The sequence below is a fragment of the Ovis canadensis genome, chromosome 23, assembly GCF_042477335.2.
Source record: "Ovis canadensis isolate MfBH-ARS-UI-01 breed Bighorn chromosome 23, ARS-UI_OviCan_v2, whole genome shotgun sequence".
Lineage (NCBI taxonomy): Eukaryota > Metazoa > Chordata > Mammalia > Artiodactyla > Bovidae > Ovis > Ovis canadensis.
Genome location: NC_091267.1, coordinates 34,116,538 through 34,135,586, shown reverse-complemented (window position 1 = coordinate 34,135,586; position 19,049 = coordinate 34,116,538). Strand labels below are relative to the sequence as shown.

The 19,049-nt window shown below is 43.2% G+C and overlaps 1 protein-coding gene across 22 annotated transcripts in view; it reads left to right on the top strand.

Moving 5' to 3' along the window:
- Window positions 1-19,049, top strand: part of FHOD3 (formin homology 2 domain containing 3) — a 530,360-nt gene that overhangs the window by 314,858 nt on the left and 196,453 nt on the right. For all 22 annotated transcript variants that reach the window (XM_069568681.1, XM_069568674.1, XM_069568673.1 and 19 more), the window contains exon 6: window positions 4,720-4,814. In XM_069568681.1, the coding sequence (XP_069424782.1) occupies window positions 4,720-4,814 (95 nt within the window). The remainder of the gene's footprint in view (window positions 1-4,719; window positions 4,815-19,049) is intronic.

Below are 19,049 nucleotides of genomic sequence, written 5' to 3'. Positions count from 1 at the left end.
AGACAACTCGCAACATCGATAATGCATTGGGCTCACCAGGTGACTCAATGGTAAAGAATCTGCCTGTCAATATAGGAGATGCGGAATACTTGAGTTTGATCCCTGGGTCAGGAAGATCCCTTGGAGAAGGGAATGGCAACCCACTCCAGTATTCTTGCCTGGAGAATCCCATGGACAGAGGAACCCTGGCGGGGTACAGTCCATGGGGTCACAAGTGTCAGGCACAACTGAGCAGCAGCAGCAGCAGCAGCATCCTATCGAATAGTCAAAATGTAGTATCAGATCCATCAAATATCTGTGTGAAAAGGAACATCCATCTAAACCACACAATTCCTACAAAAATTATCTCAAAATGGATCATATATCTAAATATTAAATTTTTTTTTTTCTTTAGAAAATAAACCAATTGTGACTTTGTTTGGGCAGAGGGCTCTCCGCACTTTGTGTCTTAAGAGTCTTTCATCGTGTGCGTCTGTCCAGTAGATAATTGATGTGTGACCTCAGTGACATCCTCGGTATGACTGACACTTATTGATTGAGCACTCTGACAAAGACTCTGCCCTAACCCAGTCCCTATAACACCTCTGCAGAATAGGTACTACAGTCTTACTGTCTCACTTTTGAGATGAAGGAACAGAAGCACAGAAAGTTAATAAAAATGCCTCGAGAAAATTCTAAGAACAAGATAACGACAAATGGCCTGGTCTCTCTTTTCAGACCTATGCTGTCATTAGGCATGACCACCACTCTGTTCTGACATTCTGATACTCCTCATCCTTCTTCAAAATGGAAATCGGTAATTTTTGTGGCTCCTGTGACCCAGACCATCTACTTTTCCTTGCTTTTTTCTCCCCCCTTTTGTGTGAGTTTTATTCACAGGCCCTCATCCAGGCTGGTGGTTTTTCGCTTTTGGAATCTTAGCGTCATTTTTAACCCACCTAAATCTATTTAGCGCCATCTTGTGTCTGCATTGGGTTTTGCAGGAAGGAGCTCATTGGTTTTAGGGTGGGCTCTGGTGCAGGGAGATCTAGCTTGAAAGCTTTTGCTTCTCACAATATTCTGACAAACCAGCTTGATCAGAAACTTGAATTCCATTAGATGTGGACTTTCTGGTGACTTTCTTCCTCCAAAGTGTCAGTTAGTAGAACCTTGAAGGGAAACAGATCATGGAGAGAAAACTTACAGAAATTCTCACTTTGACTCCCTTTTCGTAGCGATGCCCTGGCTTGCTGGGCTTTCTGCAATACCAGAGGCCCTGACAAGTTAGTGGGGAGACTTTAGTCCCTGGATTTTCAGCCTTGGGAGGGGGGAAGGGTCTCCCAAGGGATGCACCTTCCAGAGACTATAAACAGCCTCCATTGTCTACCCCTGTGCCATTGATTTAGAAGATGCTAAAGTCTGTGTTAGTTGCTCAGTTGAGTCTGATTCTGAAACCCTATGGACTGTACCCCAACAGGCCACTCTGTCCATGGATTTCTCCAGGCAAGAATACAGGAGTGGGTAGCCTATCCTTTTTCCAGGGGGTCTTCCTGAGGCAGATTCTTTACCGTCTGAGCCACCAGCGAAGCCTGGCACCTGAATCTGCTTCTTCAACAGTGGAACTCGAGTGGGAAAAGGACCGTGATGCAAACTCTTCTTCCCCGGAGGTTTGCCAGTTTGTTTTGGAAGGGAGAGGAGGAAAGAAAAAGAAAAGGGAAAAAATGGGGCAGGAAGTGCTGAATTCTCAGAAGTCTTCCATGAAGTGGGAGCTTTATCTTACTGAAGGAGGGAGGCATGTGCTGAGAAGGGTAGGCTAGTAAAAAAAATTCTAAAAACCAGGAAAAGCATTTAACACTTTGCATTATACAGTCTTATTTAGTTCCTTTTTGTGTATTTGTTTGCTTTCCAGTTAGAGAAGTAATAGGTACTTTTAATGAAAAACAAGGAAAACGAAAAAGTAGAAGACAATATATCCAAAGAAGATATATCTTGTCATAATGCTTAATATATCCTGGGGTTTCCTTTCCTTCAATGCTTGAGGAGCTTAGTATTTTATTGAATTATATAATGTTTCTAATTTTCTACTTTGTAACTATTTTATCAGAAATAGCTCACAAGTTAGGATATAGCTTTGGTAAATTACTCTGTATGCGGCATTCTAGTGGATTATATATATATGGATGTGTGGATTTTAGTTGATGCTTTGATGTTATAGATGACACTTCAGTGCATATCTTTGCTTCATCCTTTTTCCTCCCTTAACGTAGGGTTATTCTCTTAGGATAGATTGCTGAAATCACATTGGCTGGGGAGGAGCTTTGAGAGGACTTTCAGGCTCTGAGTAGAGACATAGGCGAGCCACCTGTCCTGGCTGGAGGTGGACTCAGCCGCTTGGTAGTGATGGAGCTTGGGAGCCCTTTTCAGAGCCTCAGTTTTTCCTCTGTCCTATACAGCCTGGCTCTCGTATTAATAACATATATAAATCCCCACCCCCCTCAGATCTTGGGACATGGTAGACACTAAATGGTAACTATTGAAACTATTTTTAAAACAATTATAGCATTAAATAGATATATTAGGACTTGTACTAGTTTGCCCTGATGCCAGGAATGTGTGAAGTCAATTACTTAACCTCTGCAGCAGCTGATGACTAATCATTTCTTTTAAAAATGTCTTTGATAATTTAAGTAAAAATGCTACCTCACTATTGTTTTATTTTGCATTTTTATTATAGTCAGAATGGACAACTTTACTCTTGTAAACTAGTTTGTCTTCCCTCTTGTTGCTGTTCAGTCACTAAGTCGTGTCCAACTCTTTGCAACCCCATGGACTGCAGCACGCCCTACTTCCCTGTCCTTCACCATGTCCCAGAGTTTTGTCAAACTCATGTCCACTGAGTCGGTGATGCCATTCAACCATCTCATCCTCTGTCACCTCCTTCTCCTTTTGCCCTCAATTTTACCTAACATCAGGGTCTTTTCCAGTGAGTTGGCTCTTCACATCAGGTGGCCAAAGTATTGGAGCACCAACTTCAGCATCAGTCCTTCCAATGAATATTTAGGATTGACTGGTTTGATTTTGGCTTTTTTATATTGGTGTTTAGTATTTTCTTATCAACTTATAAAATAAATCATTTAAACCTTTATCATATTTGCTGTCATGTGTCCATTTATCAAGCATTATGTTTTTATATCAAAGTTTGATTTTCTTTGTGTATTACGTACTTCTCATCAGGATGAGACTGTGGTTGTAATTGTGATCTCTTCATTATAAATTTTGTAGATGAATTTTGGGGGGCCTGTAATATTTCTTGCAAATAATGACAGTTTTATGTATTAATTTCTAACCATCCTACCTTTCAGTATTATTCATGTCTTGTTAGATTTGCCTGAAACTCTCTAGCATGGTATTAAATAATCATAGGATTAATGGGCATCATTTTAAAATTACTTGTGATTTTAACAGGAGTATCTCTAATGTTTTGCCACCAAATAGAATATGAATTTTGTATTTCCAAAAATATACTGTTTATTATATCAAGAATATGTTCAATTAATTGCTTACAATTTTGAGTTTTTACATATATAAGAACATACTTTTTCTCAGAATGATTATGTGATTTTGTTATCTATTTATTGGATAAAATAATAATAAATTTTCTGACATAACACATATATTTGTATGCTTAGAATTAGTGTATACTTACATTTTGTGTTTTATTTACTGTTTTAAGTCAACACCATTTCATCTGAACTGTTTTCTACAACCTGCATATAAAGTTGTGTGTGTAAAGCATAAAAGAAAGAATATAGGAAAAATATATCAACATATTAAGAATAATTCTAAATTATGAGATTATGAATTATTTTCATTTCACACCTCTTATTTTAAATTTTCTAAAATGAGATACTCTACTATTACCAGGAAAAAAGGGTTGCCAAAAGTGTCAATATCATGCCAATTAATTATGTCTGAAATAAGATTTAGGAGGTCAGATGTGATTCAATGAAGCCTATTTATTTAGAGTATATAACCTTTGTTTATTGATTTTATAGACATCAAATTATTTTGAAACTAAGGGAACTGAAAAAATTGAGTTAGTATTTGTTTAAAAAGTGTAATAATATTTTTTATGGATAATGACAATATGTGGTGACTGTATTTTCCTTAACTAAGAATTTATTTGGTATTGACAAATGTTTTCATGATATCTGACATTTTAAAACCCCCAAATTCTTAGAAGGGATTACAAATAATACTTAAATACATATTTATCTCCTGTCTAAGGATTCAGATAAACTTAGGATGGTTCCATAGCATCTGGGACAAGCCTGACCATAGGCTGGGGCACTGAACAGGTTGCTCTGAGAACCTCTTTCCGTAACCAGAGGCCACGACCCAGACACCATCTCATCTATATCTGTGTCCTGTCTGGGACTTCACACAGATATAGAAACTGAAAACATGCATTTATGCATCAAGGCACAGAGAAGCAACAGTCACTGGATTTGGTGCCTTAATTGCATCTTCCGGATGCCAGGAATAGCCTTTGTTTCTTCTGTAGTGGTCCACACTTTCTGCAGTGAGATTTCGCTAATTTCAGACCTAAGGAATCAAATCGGAAGATCAAATCTTCCGATTTGATCGTCAACATACAATGTGCTTAAAGTGTGAGAATCTTGCTTGACATTGTCATCATTGGAGATGTCATTTACTTGCTTCTTTCTCTCTTCTCTTTAGCTTTGGGCCAGATTATGTTGTACGTGGATGGGATGAATGGAGTAATAAACCACAATGAAACCATTCAGTGGCTGTACACTCTCATTGGGTCAAAGGTAAGAGATTATGGTTGAACGTTTTATTTGGCTTGTATGTCATACACCTCTCTTTTTGTTATGCTCTCTGGGATGGTTTTAAAGAAAGAAGTCCTATTTAGCTCCATTCCAGCCCTGTCAGAACACAAACAAGGACTATGATTTTATAGATTAAAAAAAATACCCCAATTGCAAAGAACTTATTAATTTTAAATGCATTTTAGTTATTTTCTTTTAAGCTTTTTTTTTTTTTAGGTTTTTGGCTGCCCGTGAAGCATATGGGGTCTTAGTTCCCCAACCAGGAATGGAACCTGGCAGTGGAAGGGTCTTAACCACTGAAATAGCAGGGAAGCCCTTTCTCTTAATTTTTAATCAAATACTTTTGGCACCTTTGGTTTTTAACATTTAATTAAAACATTAGGCAATGGGTAGAGCATTAATCTTGCCAGTGGTAAAGCCAGTGAGTGCGTGCTGAGTCGTGTCCAACTCTTTTTGACTTCATAGACTGTAGCCCGCCAGGCTCCTCTGTTCATGGAATTTTCCAGGCACGAAGACTGGAGTGGGTTGCCATTCATCTTACCTGCTGTATTTCATGTTTAATATGGTCAGTTACTTAAGTATGTGTATGTTGTATATATGTATATGCATATTCCTGTATGTATAGATGAAAGAATGTGAGACTGCCTTTCAGCTCTGCCATCAATTATAAAAGTGACCAACGTTTACTCACAATTCACCCAGGCGCCATAGTAAGTGCTTCTCAGGCATTATTGCCTTAAATGCACACGAGGCTGCGGTAAGGCAAATAACGTCCCCATTTTGTAGTTGAGGAACTCGTGCTTGGTTATGAGGATCTCTCTAGTGTCCCCCACAGATCTTGGCCTGCGTCTGTCCAGCAGTGCCTTGGCTGTGAGTCCCCACTTCCTGGGGCCGTGGCCCTGAGGAGGAGCATCCGCCATGACACTCGAGAGGTGCTGGAAGCTGAGCGAGCCTCTAGCGTCACCCTCTCTAGATTCTTGGGTGGGTCCGTGAAGGACCTGGCTGGAGAACAGACTTGGAGGAAGTTAGAAGGGATCCTGTCTTGAGCCAGTGAATCCAGCTGGACTGTGGTCAGCCTGTGGCGTGAGGCACCATGGGGGTCATCATGGTGATGAGAGTAGGCAGCAAGGTCAAGTGGGGAACACGTCGGGGGCCTGGATGGGGGATTTCAACCTGACTTAGACCTGTTGCAGAGTCAGCACAGCTTCCTGGGTGGCCCTGCAGAACCTGGGGTAGTCCCAGGCTTCCCCATCCCTATGTTCACAGCCACCCTCACTGTGGCAAGCCCGCCGAGGCTGATGGGCACCAGGCCTGGGCTCTCGGCAGAGTCACAGTCCTTGGTGTGTGATACCCACTGGGCCCCAGGTCCTTGGTTGACCCTCACATCTTCTGCTCAATTTTCCTTTCCCCAGTATTATTGTTAATAGAATCTCCTCTCCCATTTTGTAATAGAAGCAGTTATGTTTTTTCTTAGAAGACTGAAAATCTTTTCTTCTCCTTTTCTTTTTTCTTCTTCCTCCTCCTCTTCTCTTTAAACACTTGGCTCTGATTTCTTTGGAAAATGGATGTGCCTTTATTTACAAAGAGCTTTAGGTGACCTTACAAGCTGAGTGGCATGGCGGGCCTACTGGGTTGATTTCGCAGGCTGAGGAAAGATATGTATCTCATATCCTGCTTCAGTGTTTTCTGATTTTTCCTCTCTTCTGCCGAGTCTCCTTAACCTTCATGCTCATTTGGAAGCTGCTCCCTCCCCTGGGCTCTCTGCATGGTCTCGAGGACCCCAAAAGCTAGGGAGATGGGAGACTTTTCAATGAAAGCTCACTTTATTATGGTCATAATAAAATGCCGACAACCAACCCTATTTAGAAACAGGAATGAAACCTAGCAGCAACACTTGTTACAAGAAAATTGACCACCTTTTAGCTCATCACCAGGAAGGAGTAGAGGAAGGGTAAGATCCTGGTGGGGGGAGTGGGAGGGGAAAAAAGGATGAGAGAGGCACATCATGGTGGAAAAAGGATGAGAAGAAGAGAGAGGGAGAGAAGGATGAGAGGAGGGACCAGGACCAGGAAGAAAAAGAGAGGGGGAAAAAGGAAATGGCTCCTAATGGAAGTGGCTCTGTCTGCTCAGTAGATGGGAGGAAGGCTCACAGCCTGCAGTGTTGCAGCAGCATCCTGCCGATTTTTCTTAGGCATCATTCTGCGAGGAAAATAAACACTGGGAAAGGAGTATGTGGGACATCTTTATTGACTTCTAAATAACATAGGGAAATCATGAAATTCAGAGCCACAGGAATGAGATGTAGGACTTATGTTTCCCTCTCCTTTTGCTGTGCAGCACACATGGTGTTCGGGACCCTGGGCATCCCTCTCAGGCAGGGCATTTGCCTTCCCTGCCCAGGCACTTGGGGCATCAGCACTGATAGATCAGTGGGTCCTTCTTCCATCTTTAATTTTCCCTACAGTGGTCTCTAGCTCCTGTGTTCAACACCAGACCAGGCCTATGTGGAGAAGAACATAGAGCCAAGGCTCAGCCTAAGCCTTGGGGCTGTTGGTGTTGTTGGAAAGGGGACAGTGGGTGCTGCTTGGAGCCTGTGTCCACTCTGTGATGTCACAGGAAGGTTTCAGCTGACCCTGCAAGGAGTGCTCGGTTTCAGACTACTGGCTGAAAGTCAGCAGGGGCAGCAGCCACCAAGTGCAGTTCTAATGAGATCACTTCTTTACAAAACCAGTATGGTGGCCTCAACACTCCCTTCATCCCCATGCCTGGAGAATGAGATCTCTGCCAAGAACAGGTGAACCAACATGAAACCCTTAAGTTTTGAGAAGGAAGCCTCAGCCTCTCCTTTAACATACAGCTTGGACGATATGGCCACAGAGGTTTTCCTGATTCAAATTAAATTAAGAAATAAGGAAAGCCAGGGGTCCTAGGTTTTTCTTTTGACTAAGATTTCTCAGAACCTGAAGAACAGAAACCTTGAGGTCCTGTTGTTTATGCCCTAAACAGGCACAGAGTTGATGATGGAATCCTGGGTTAGAGAAGCCTTGCCATTCTGTTCTCAGAACTCTTCATTTTCCTTCCATGAAAGGCAACAAGATGCATCTGCCAGCGGGCCATTACGCAATATTTGCAGGTATTCGAGTCTCGTAACCAGAGGAGGAAATGATCCATTTGCAGCCAAATAATTATGTTTTAAAAGAAAGAAAAAGTGTTTTCAATAATATGTTTCATTCTGTTTACAAAAATCCATCTTTAAACTTCCCAGTCAGAGGTAAGAAGCAGATGCTAACCTTATGACTTTTCATAAATATGGATTTTTTTCCCTCTTCATATATCTGGAAGTCTCATTAACTGGGGTAAGGTGATTTGGCTTGTACAATATAACCTTTCTTTATTATTATACAGAGAGTCTGTTTTTCTTTATCTGTATGGATCGCCTTCTGGCCACGAGGGTGGCCAGATGAGAAGTAACATTGGGTGTGTAGGATGGAGGTGGTGGGAGAAGAAATTGGCAGGGATAGGGAGCTAGGGACCTAGCATGCTATCAAAGCCCTGAGGTAGTGAGACCTGGCTAAGAATTGCAGCAGAAGCTGATGAGACTCTGGAGACATTTTGTAGAACAGCTTCCTAGGACTGGGTTTCTGCGTGTAGAAAAACAGCATGAAGAATCAAAGCGAGGGCCATAGTTTTGAACCTGGGCAGCTATGACTATGGCATTGCCTCCAGCGGAAGTAGGGGTGGTGGTGCTTAGTCGCTCAGTCATGTCTGACTCTTTGTGACCCCATGGACTGTAGCCTGCCAGGCTTCTCTGTCTATGAGATTTTCCTGGTAGGAATACTAGAGTGGATTGCCATTTTCTCCTCCAGGGGAGCTTCCTGACCCAGGGATCAAACCTGAGCCTCCCGCTTTGCAGGTGAATTCTTAACCATTGAGCCACAGGGAATTCCCCCAGCAGGAGGAGAAAATTTGGCAGTTGGGCTGCAGTAGCTGGAAAGCTTTGACATACGGGGTAAGATGAAGGCAGTGTCCCTCAGGAGAGCTAAACAGGTGTATCCATGGTGCCAGGAAGTGCTGGCTGGCTGTGAAGTGGAGGAGGTTTCGTGAGCCGTTTGGTCCTGGTCATTGGCATGTCCCTGCCAGTGTGATCCGCGCAGATGACCCACAGGTGGGTGAGATCTGAAGTGCTTTTTCATTCTTAATTTTTTTGGTTAATTGTTTTGAGATAATTGTATGTTCGCATATAATTGTTAGAAATAATACCTAGAGATCCTGTGTAATCTTTACCCAGCTTTCTCCAAAGATAACATCCTGCAATACTGTACTACAGCATTGCAAATCAGGCAGTTGAGGGTTTGGTACAGTCAAGAGACAGAACGTATCCATCACCAACAGGAGCCTGAATATCACTTGCCTCCTGTTCCCACCCCAACCTAAATCTCTGACAACCGTTAACCTGTTCTTCATTTCTATACTTTGGTGATTTCAACAAGGTTATATGGAAGGTAGTTGCCACCGCATGTAACCTTTTGGAGTTAGCTTTTTTCCTACTCAGCATAATTATCTAGAGATTTATTAAAGCACTTTTTGAGTAATGTAATATCAAATAGAATTCTAGCCTTGAAGAGATGGCAAAATCTTGTTCAAGATGTTCCTGACATTCACCAGCCACACTCCCGATACTTCAGCAGAGCAAGTACCATTTCCTTCAATCTGCCTTTTCTGGACACTGGAACTGTGGGAAAGCCTTACTTGTGGGGACCCACCTCCACCTCTCTGTCATTAACCAAATGCCTTGCACTGCTTTCTGGAATAACTCACACTCACTTCCCCATGGAAATACTCTTAAAGCATTTAAAGACAGATATTATGCCATCTTGACTCACTGGAAAAGACCCTAGTGCTGGGAAAGATTGAAGGCAGGAGGAGAAGGGGATGACAGAGGGTGAGATGGTTGGATGGCATCACCAACTCGATGGACATGAGTTTGAGTAAACTCTGGGAGTTGGTGAGGGACAAGGAGGCCTGGCATGCTGCAGTCCATGGGGTTGCAAAGAGTTGGACACAACTGAGTGACTGAACTGAACTGATTATGCCATCCTGTCCAAGTTAAATTCGATGGTTTCCACAGACAGTCCTTGGGGATGTAGTTTGTAGTTCCTCATTGTGCGGGGTAGCAGTTTCTCTGTCCATCCAGGACAAAGGATTTTACTTTGGTAAGATCCCAGAATAGAGTGCCCCCCTTCTATAAATCCCACCTCTGTGTTCAGTGGCGGCCCTCGGTGCTAGCTCCAATCAAACTAATAATTCACTAAACCTCCTAGGTTTTGTTTTGTTTTTCACTTATCCACGTTTGCCAGTTTCTTCCATTCTGCATCTCTGTGATTGTTTAACATCTAAATGTGGAGCTTTGATTTTTTTTCCCCATTAACTTCAGGCTAGAGTTCCAACTTCAAGATCATATTCACTCTGGAAAGGAAAGCTTTAGGCTTTAAATGCTTTTTACTTCCAGCATTTCCATTTGATTCTTATAGTTTCCTTTTGCTGAAATTTATCATCTGTTCATGCACGGTGTATACCTTTTCCATTAGTCTTTAACATATTAATCATTGTGAATTTTATAGTTCCAATATTGAGCCAAATCTATTGATGGCTTTGTTTCTTGTCAGCAAGGGTGGGGAATTGGGGCTTTTTTATACATCTTGTGATTTTTGGTTGAAAGCTTGGTATGTATGGGACAGTATAGGCTAAGGTAGGTAGTATTTATGCCTATCAATGGGCATATCTCTAATACTAAGCTATTAGAGTAGAGAGGTTTTCCGTTTTCTCTCTAGGGGAGCAGGGCTTGGGTTTTGCTGTTGTGTAGTATCTTCCTTTACCACCCATTTCCAAGTTCTTTTAAGTAATTGTGCTTGAGATGAGAACTGGCTTGCTAAAGAGTTTTTCTCAATGTTGGTTTTTCACTGTGAGCTTTAAACATTTTCTACACGTCTGAGTCTCAGAGGGAGGTCAAGCTCCATGCTCCTACCCGTCCCCAAGTGGAAACTGCTGTGGCCTGGTGCTTCCAGAACTGAACTTTCTCTATTGCCTTTGTTTCCCACGTTGGTCTTCAGCAAGGTCATATGCCTGGTATTAATTACACAGTCATTAAATGCTAGGTTTTTGAAATACTGCAATAATACAGGAAAATACTGTAGGAAAATTAGTAGGAAATGTACAAAGTTTAAAATCCTTTGTAATAGCACTTCAGGTGATTCTTACTTTATTTTTTTATTTCTAAAATTTGATATAAACAGAATATATTACTCTTACAACCATAAAAACAATCAGTAAACATTTTAAAAGGTTATTTTTTAATATCAAGATTTCATACTACACCAATAAACTGGGTCTTGGGGTGGGACTGTCTCAGTGGTAGGAGGACTCTAAAGGCTCTCTCCTGAAGGATGTGTTCTTGCCCCTGCCCAGCAACACAGAGTCTTATTCTTTTCCCTTCTGCTACACTACCCGTGCTTTGGGGCAACAAGAGTTGCTACCCTTCCCTGCTGCTTATGGCTTTTTTGTCACAGAGAAGACTCGGGATGTGGTTTCCTGCCTGTCCAGGTCGTGTATGGCTGCTCCCTTCCTCCTGTGGGTTGTTTGCTGCTGTTCTTGACCCTAGAGTGCAGGCCCACCCTAGAGTGTGGCACCCGGGCTCAGTTGCCTTATGGCATGTGGAATCTTCCCAGACCAGGGGTCAAACCAGTGTCCCCTACATTGGCAGGCAGATTCTTAACCTCTTGACCACCAGGGAAGGACCCAAATTCCATGTTGTAATATAGGTTCAATTTGGGGCTTCCCTGATAGCTCAGTTGGTAAAGAATCCACTGCAATGCAGGAGATGCTGGTTTGATTCCTGGGTCAGGAAGATCTGCTGGAGAAGGGATAGGCTACCCATTCCAGTATTCCTGGACTTCCCTTGTGGCTCAGCTGGTGAAGAATCCGCCTGCAATGTGGGAGACCTGGATTTGATCCCTGGGTTAGGAACATCCCCTGGAGGAGGGAAAGGCTACCCACTCCAGTATTCTGGCCTGGAGAATTCCATGGACTGTGTAGTCCGTGGGGTCTCAAAGAGTCAGACATGACTGAGTGACTTTTGCTCACTCACTCAAGTAATATTTGTGTCAGAGATATTGTGGGTACAAAGAGCCACTCTCCCCTTTATGGGTATTGCTCTTCTACTGGTTATTTGGCTCCATACCCAGAAATCCCTAGAGGAGGAAATAGCAACCCACTCCAGTGTTCTTGCCTGGAGAATCTCATGGACTGGAGAGCCTGGCAGTCTACAGTCTATGCAGTCAGAAAGAGTCGGACACGACTGAATGACTGAGCACCGAGTAACAGACAGAAAACTAATTCTCACTGATTTGATCTCTTGGATAGCCCCATAATCTAAGTGGAAGAAAAAGAAAAAAAAAAAAAAAGGAAATTTTACTAGTCATTGTTTGGGAAGAATTTACTAGTCATTGAAACCAGAGGTTGGCGTCAGACCTTAGAGGAGCCAGTGGGCTGAGGGGACCCCAAGATCTAGAATTGGTCCCCAGCCACAGGGCTGGAACAGCATTTTTTTTTTCCATTCTGCTCTAAGATGATTAGCTTCAGGGAGCTGATTTGTGGCAGGGACCACAACTCTCCAAAGGCTTATTGATAAACCAGAACTGCAGCTTACAAATTTACATAGTCAAGATCCCTTATGAATGTAAATGGGAGGAAACAGGAATGAGGTGGGACTCTGACCTTTCTTCCCTTTTGGGGCATGTGGCCAAGCATTTGCAGCTGTGTTCTCGCTTCTGGGAAATGGGTGGCTCTAATATGGAAGAACATCTGGGATGATGTAAAAGCTTCACTACAGCCGATGTGCTGTTCCTCGGACAGAGATGTTCTAGGAGAACTGGGTGGACAGGACGACTAAAAAAGCATAAGCTTCCAGGAGCCCCCTGGGAGCAGCCCTACCAGCTCAGGCCATCCTTTGCCAGCATTGCTGACCCCCATCCCACCTGCCAGTACTCATCTGCCAGCCCTTCTCCGTCCACTCTAAGGAGATGCCAGCTGACAGCCACACTCTGGCTAACAGCACTTTCGCCATTCCTGAGCTTGGCAGTTGTCCATTGTCATGTTTCCAGGGCTGGTTATTTACATAAGAAAGTTATTTAGCTTTGATCAATAACCTCAGATATACAGATGACACCACCCTTATGGCAGAAAGTGAAGAGGAACTAAAAAGCCTCTTGATGAAAGTGAAAGAGGAGAGTGAAAAACTTGGCTTAAAGCTCAACATTCAGAAAACTAAGATCTTGGCATCTGGTCCCATCACTTCATGGCAGATAGATGGAGAACCAGTGGAAACAGTGTCAGACTTCATTTTGGGGGGGGCTCCAAAATGACTGCAGATGGTATTTGCAGCCATGAAATTAAAAGACGCTTACTCTTTGGAAGAAAAGTTATGACCAACCTAGATAGCATATTCAAAAGCAGAAATATTACTTTGCCAACAAAGGTCCGTCTAGTCAACGCTATGGTTTTTCCTGTGGTCATGTATGAATGTGAGTTGGACTGTGAAGAAGGCTGAGCACCGAAGAATTGATGCTTTTGAACTATGGTGTTGGAGAAGACTCTTGCGAGTCCCTTGGACTGGAAGGAGATCCAACCAGTCCATCCTAAAGGAGACCAGTCCTGGGTGTTCATTGGAAGGACAGATGCTAAAGCTGAAACTCCAGTACTTTGGCCACCTCATGCAAAGAGCTGACTCATTGGAAAAGACTCTGATGCTGGGAGGGACTGGGGGCAGGAGGAGAAGGGGACGACAGAGGATGAGATGGCTGGATGGCATCACTGACTTGATGGACGTGAGTTTGAGTGAACTCCGGGAGTTGGTGATGGACAGGGAGGCCTGGTGTGCTGCGATTCATGGGGTTGCAAAGAGTCTGACATGACTGAGTGACTGAACTGAACTGAACTGGTTACTCAGAGAAGAATACCTACTCTGGTACTCTTGCCTGGAAGGTCCCATGGACGGAGGAGCCTGGTGGCTATAGTGCATGGGGTCGCGAACAGTTGGACACGACTGAGTGACTTCACTTTCACTTTTCACTTTCATGCATTGGAGAAGGAAATGGCAACCCACTCCAGTGTTCTTGCCTGGAGAATCCCAGGGACAGAGGAGCCTGGTGGGCTGCCATCTATGGGGTCACACAGAGTCGGAGACGACTGAAGTGACTTAGCAGCAGCAGCACAGAAGAATATGTGTCCCATTTGCCTGTGGCTTATGTTTTTGCACCAGAGGGAAAGCTGGGGTACCCTATAGTATGGTAGAAATCAGATTAACCTTGGTTTTCTTTGACTTCCTCTAGAAATTAGCTGTGTGACCAGTCACAGAGTCTTCTGGAGGTTTTGTATCTGAAGCTGGGGATAAAGCACCCACTCTGGTTGATTTCCCCTCTTCATTTCGCAGCTACTATGGCGGTGTTCCCTTTGGCGGTATTTTAATACACGGCTTGGGTAGTGCTTTCAGTTCAGGTCAGTTCAGTCGCTCAGTTCAGTTCAGTTCAGTCGCTCAGTCATGTCCGACTCTGCGACCCCATGAATCGCAGCACGCCAGGCCTCCCTGTTCATCACCATCTCCCGGAGTTCACTCAGACTCACGTCCATCGAGTCCGTGATGCCATCCAGCTATCTCATCCTCGGTCGTCCCCTTCTCCTCCTGCCCTCAATCCCTCCCAGCATCAGAGTCTTTTCCAATGAGTCAGCTCTTCTCATGAGGTGGCCAAAGTACTGGAGCTTCAGCTTTAGCATCATTCCTTCCAAAGAAATCCCAAGGCTGATCTCCTTCAGAATGGACTGGTTGGATCTCCTTGCAGTCCAAGGGACTCTCAAGAGTCTTCTCCAACACCACAGTTCAAAAGCATCAATTCCTTGGTGCTCAGCCTTCTTCACAGTCCAAATCTCACATCCATACATGACCACAGGAAAAACCATAGCCTTGACTAGACGGACCTTAGTCGGCAAAGTAATGTCTCTGGCTTTTAATATGCTATCTAGGTTGGTCATAACTTTTCTTCCAAAGAGTAAGCGTCTTTTAATTTCATGGCTGCAATCACCATCTGCAGTGATTTTGGAGCCCAAAAAATTAAAGTCTGACACTGTTTCCACTGTTTCCCCATCTATTTCCCATGAAGTGATGGGACCGGATGCCATGATTTTCGTTTTCTGAATGTTGAGCTTTAAGCCAACTTTTTCGCTCTCTTTCACTTTCATCAAGAGTTTTTTTTAGCTCCTCTTCACTTTCTGCCATAAGGGTGATATCATCTGCATATCTAAGGTTATTGATATTTCTCCCGGCAATCTTGATTCCAGCTTGTGTTTCTTCCAGTCCAGCGTTTCTCATGATGTACTCTGCATATAAGTTAAATAAGCAGGGTAACAATATACAGCCTTGACATACACCTTTTCCTATTTGGAACCAGTTCCATGTCCAGTTCTAACTGTTGCTTCCTGACCTGCATACAGATATCTCAAGAGGCAGGTTAGGTGGTCTGATATTCCCATCTCTTTCAGAATTTTCCACAGTTTATTGTGATCCGCACAGTCAAAGGCTTTGGCATAGTCAGTAAAGCAGAAATAGATGTTTTTCTGGAACTCTCTTGCTTTTTCCATGATCCAGTGGATGTTGGCACTTTGATCTCTGGTTCCTCTGCCTTTTCTAAAACCAGCTTGAACATCAGAAAGTGCACGGTCCACGTATTGCTGAAGCCTGGCTTGGAGAATTTTGAGCATTACTTTACTAGCATGTGAGATGAGTGCAATTGTGCGGTAGTTTGAGCATTCTTTGGCATTGCCTCTCTTTGGGACTGGAATGAAAACTGACCTTTTCCAGTCCTGTGGCCACTGCTGAGTTTTCCAAATTTGCTGGCATATTGAGGGCAGCACTGTCACAGCATCATCTTTCAGGATTTGAAACAGCTCAACTGGAATTCCATCACCCCCACTAGCTTTGTTCGTAGTGATGCTTTCTAAGGCCCACTTGACTTCACATTTCAGGATGTCTGGCTCTAGATTAGTGATCACATCATCATGATTATCTGAGTCGTGAAGATCTTTTTTGTACAGTTCACCATGTATTCTTGCCACCTCTTCTTAATATCTTCTGCTTCTGTTAGGTCCATACCATTTCTGTCCTTTATCGAGCCCATCTTTGCATGAAATGTTCCCTTGGTATCTCTAATTTTCTTGAAGAGATCTCTAGTCTTTCCCATTCTGTTGTTTTCCTCTATTTCTTTGCATTGATCGCTGAAGGCTTTTTTATCTCTCCTTGCTATTCTTTGGAACTCTGCATTCAGATGCTTATATCTTTCCTTTTCTCCTTTGCTTTTTGCTTCTCTTCTTTTCACAGCTATTTGTAGGGCCTCCCCAGACAGCCATTTTGCTTTTTTGCATTTCTTTTCCATGGGGATGATCTTGATCCCTGTCTCCTGTACAGTGTCATGAACCTCATTCCATAGTTCATCAGGCACTCTGTCTATCAGATCTAGACCCTTAAATCTATTTCTCACTTCCACTGTATAATCATAAGGGATTTGATTTAGGTCATACCTGAATGGTCTAGCGGTTTTCCCTACTTCTTCAGTTTGAGTCTGAATTTGGTAATAAGGAGTACATGATCTGAGCCACAGTCAGCTCCTGGTCTTGTTTTTGTTGACTGTATAGAGCTTCTCTATCTTTGGCTGCAAAGAATATAATCAATCTGATTTCGGTGTTGACCATCTGGTGATGTCCATGTGTAGAGTCTTCTCTTGTGTTGTTAGAACAGGGTGTTTGCTATGACTAGTGCATTTTCTTGGCAAAACTGTATTAGTCTTTGCCCTGCTTCATTCCGCATTTCAAGACCAAATTTGCCTGTTACCCCAGGTGTTTCTTGATTTTGTGACTCCATGAACCACAGCACGCCAGGCCTCCCTGTCCATCACCAACTCCTGGAGTCCACCCAAACCCATGTCCATTGAGTCAGTGATACCATCCAACCGTCTCATCCTCTGTCATCCTCTTCTCCTCCTGCCCTCAATCCCTCCCAGCATCAGGGTCTTTTCAAATGAGTCAGTTCTTCGCATGAGGTGGCCAAAGCATTGGAGTTTCAGCTTTAGCATCAGTCCCTTCAATGAACACCCAGGACTGATCTCCTTTAGGATGGACTGGTTGGATCTCCTTGCAGTCCAAAGGACTCACAAGAGTCTTCTCCAACACCACACTTCAAAAGCATCAATTCCTCAGCGCTCAGCTTTCTTCACTGTTCAACTCTCACATCCATACATGACCACGGGAAAAATCATAGCCTTGACTAGATGGACTTTTGTTGGCAAAGTAATGTCTCTGCTTTTGAATATGCTATCTAGGTTGGTCATAGCTTTCCTTCCAAGGAGTAAGCGCCTTTTAATTTCATGGCTGCAGTCACCACCTGCAGCGATTTTGGAGCCCCCCAAAATCAATTCTGACACTGTTTCCACTGTTTCCCCATCTATTTCCCATGAAGTGATGCCACCACATGCCAAGATCTTCGTTTTGTGAATGTTGAGCTTTAAGCCAAGTTTTTCACTCTCCTCTTTTACTTTTATCAAGAGGCTTTTTAGTTCCTCTTCACTTTCTGCCATAAGGGTGGTGTCATCTGCATATCTGAGGTTATTGATATTGCCCGAAGTGCTTAGATAACAACAGTGAATTTCTGTTACCTGTTATCAGCTAACTCTTCATCATTACACTGAGGAATGTATCCCAGAGGAAATTTAGCAAAGTGGATATTTTTTGGTCTTGTTCACTTGTAGACATCATTCTTTACGGAAACCTCCTGGTAAGCCCCAGTACTTTATCTCAGTAGAAGAACATGTTCTTTTACAGCATTATTTACTACTTTGACATTTATTTGAGTTCTTTTTGAATTTTTGTTTTTGTTGTTCAGTTGCTACATTGTGTCCACCTCTTTGCAACCCCATGGACTGTAGCATGCCAGGCTCCTCTGTCCTCCACTATCTCCCCGAACTTGCTCAAACTCATGTCCATTGAATTGGTGATGCCATCCAACCATCTCGATCTCTGCTGCTGCCTTGTCCTTTTGCCTTCCATCCTTCCCAGTATCAGGGTCTTTATTTTTGAATAGTCTGTATTTGACATTCTGCAAGATTTCCTGCCACCGAGTAGTAAAAACTTGAGGGGTTCCCAGCCCCACAATTGGCTACTCCATTAATCACCAAGTTTGTTCCCTCTCTGCAAATTGCATTGGATCATACATGGGTTGGCCATTAGGCCCTGAAGCCATAGCACATGGGTTTGATGCGAGTGGCTTCCTGTCTTGGCAGGTATGCCAACTTTGGGGTCTACATCCCTCCCCCACAGACACCTGAAAGCCTTGGCTCAGAAGTTTGGACTCAGGGAGTGTATTTTGGCCTATACTTTATTTCTCATAACATCAACCTTTTTCTTATGATGACAGCACAAAATGGGAGAGATTTGGACCCCAAAATATCTGATAACCAGTTACAAAGGCTTTGGGGCCCATTCTGAGCTTTTTGCTTAGGAATTCTGAGCTTGAGTATATGTCTTTGAAGTAAAGCATTTAAGAGAAGTTTGATAAATATCTTAAGTCACTTGAATTTTGTTGTTGTTCTTGTTAAAATATTCAGCATATTCTTAGTTCTGGTTAGCTTGTAAACAGTGTGGCAAAGCTTTGCAGATCAAGTTACCCTCCAATTTCTAATTCAGTTTTAATAACCAGCATCCATCTTGATTCCAGCTTGTGTTTCTTCCAGTCCAGCGTTTCTCATGATGTACTGTGCATAAGTTCTTGGTCTTGTCTAAGTACCATAAAGCATGAAGGGAGTTCCGGTTTGCTTTTTTATTTGTTCATTTCAGGCTGTGCTGGGTCTCTGATGCCGTGGGGGCTTTTCTTTAGTTGCGAGAGCTGGGGCTACTCTCTAGATGTGGTGCACCCGCTTCTTGCTGTGGCGGCTTCGTTTGTCACAGAGCATGGGCTCTGGGGTGCTCAGGCTTCGTTAGTTGTGGCTCCCGGCTCTAGAGCGCAGGCTAAGTAATGTGGCACATGGGCTAAGTTGCCCCCAGGCATGTGAGATCTTCCCGGATTAGGGATTGAACCTTTGTCTCCTGGATTCACAGGCAGTTTCTTTACCACTGAGCCAC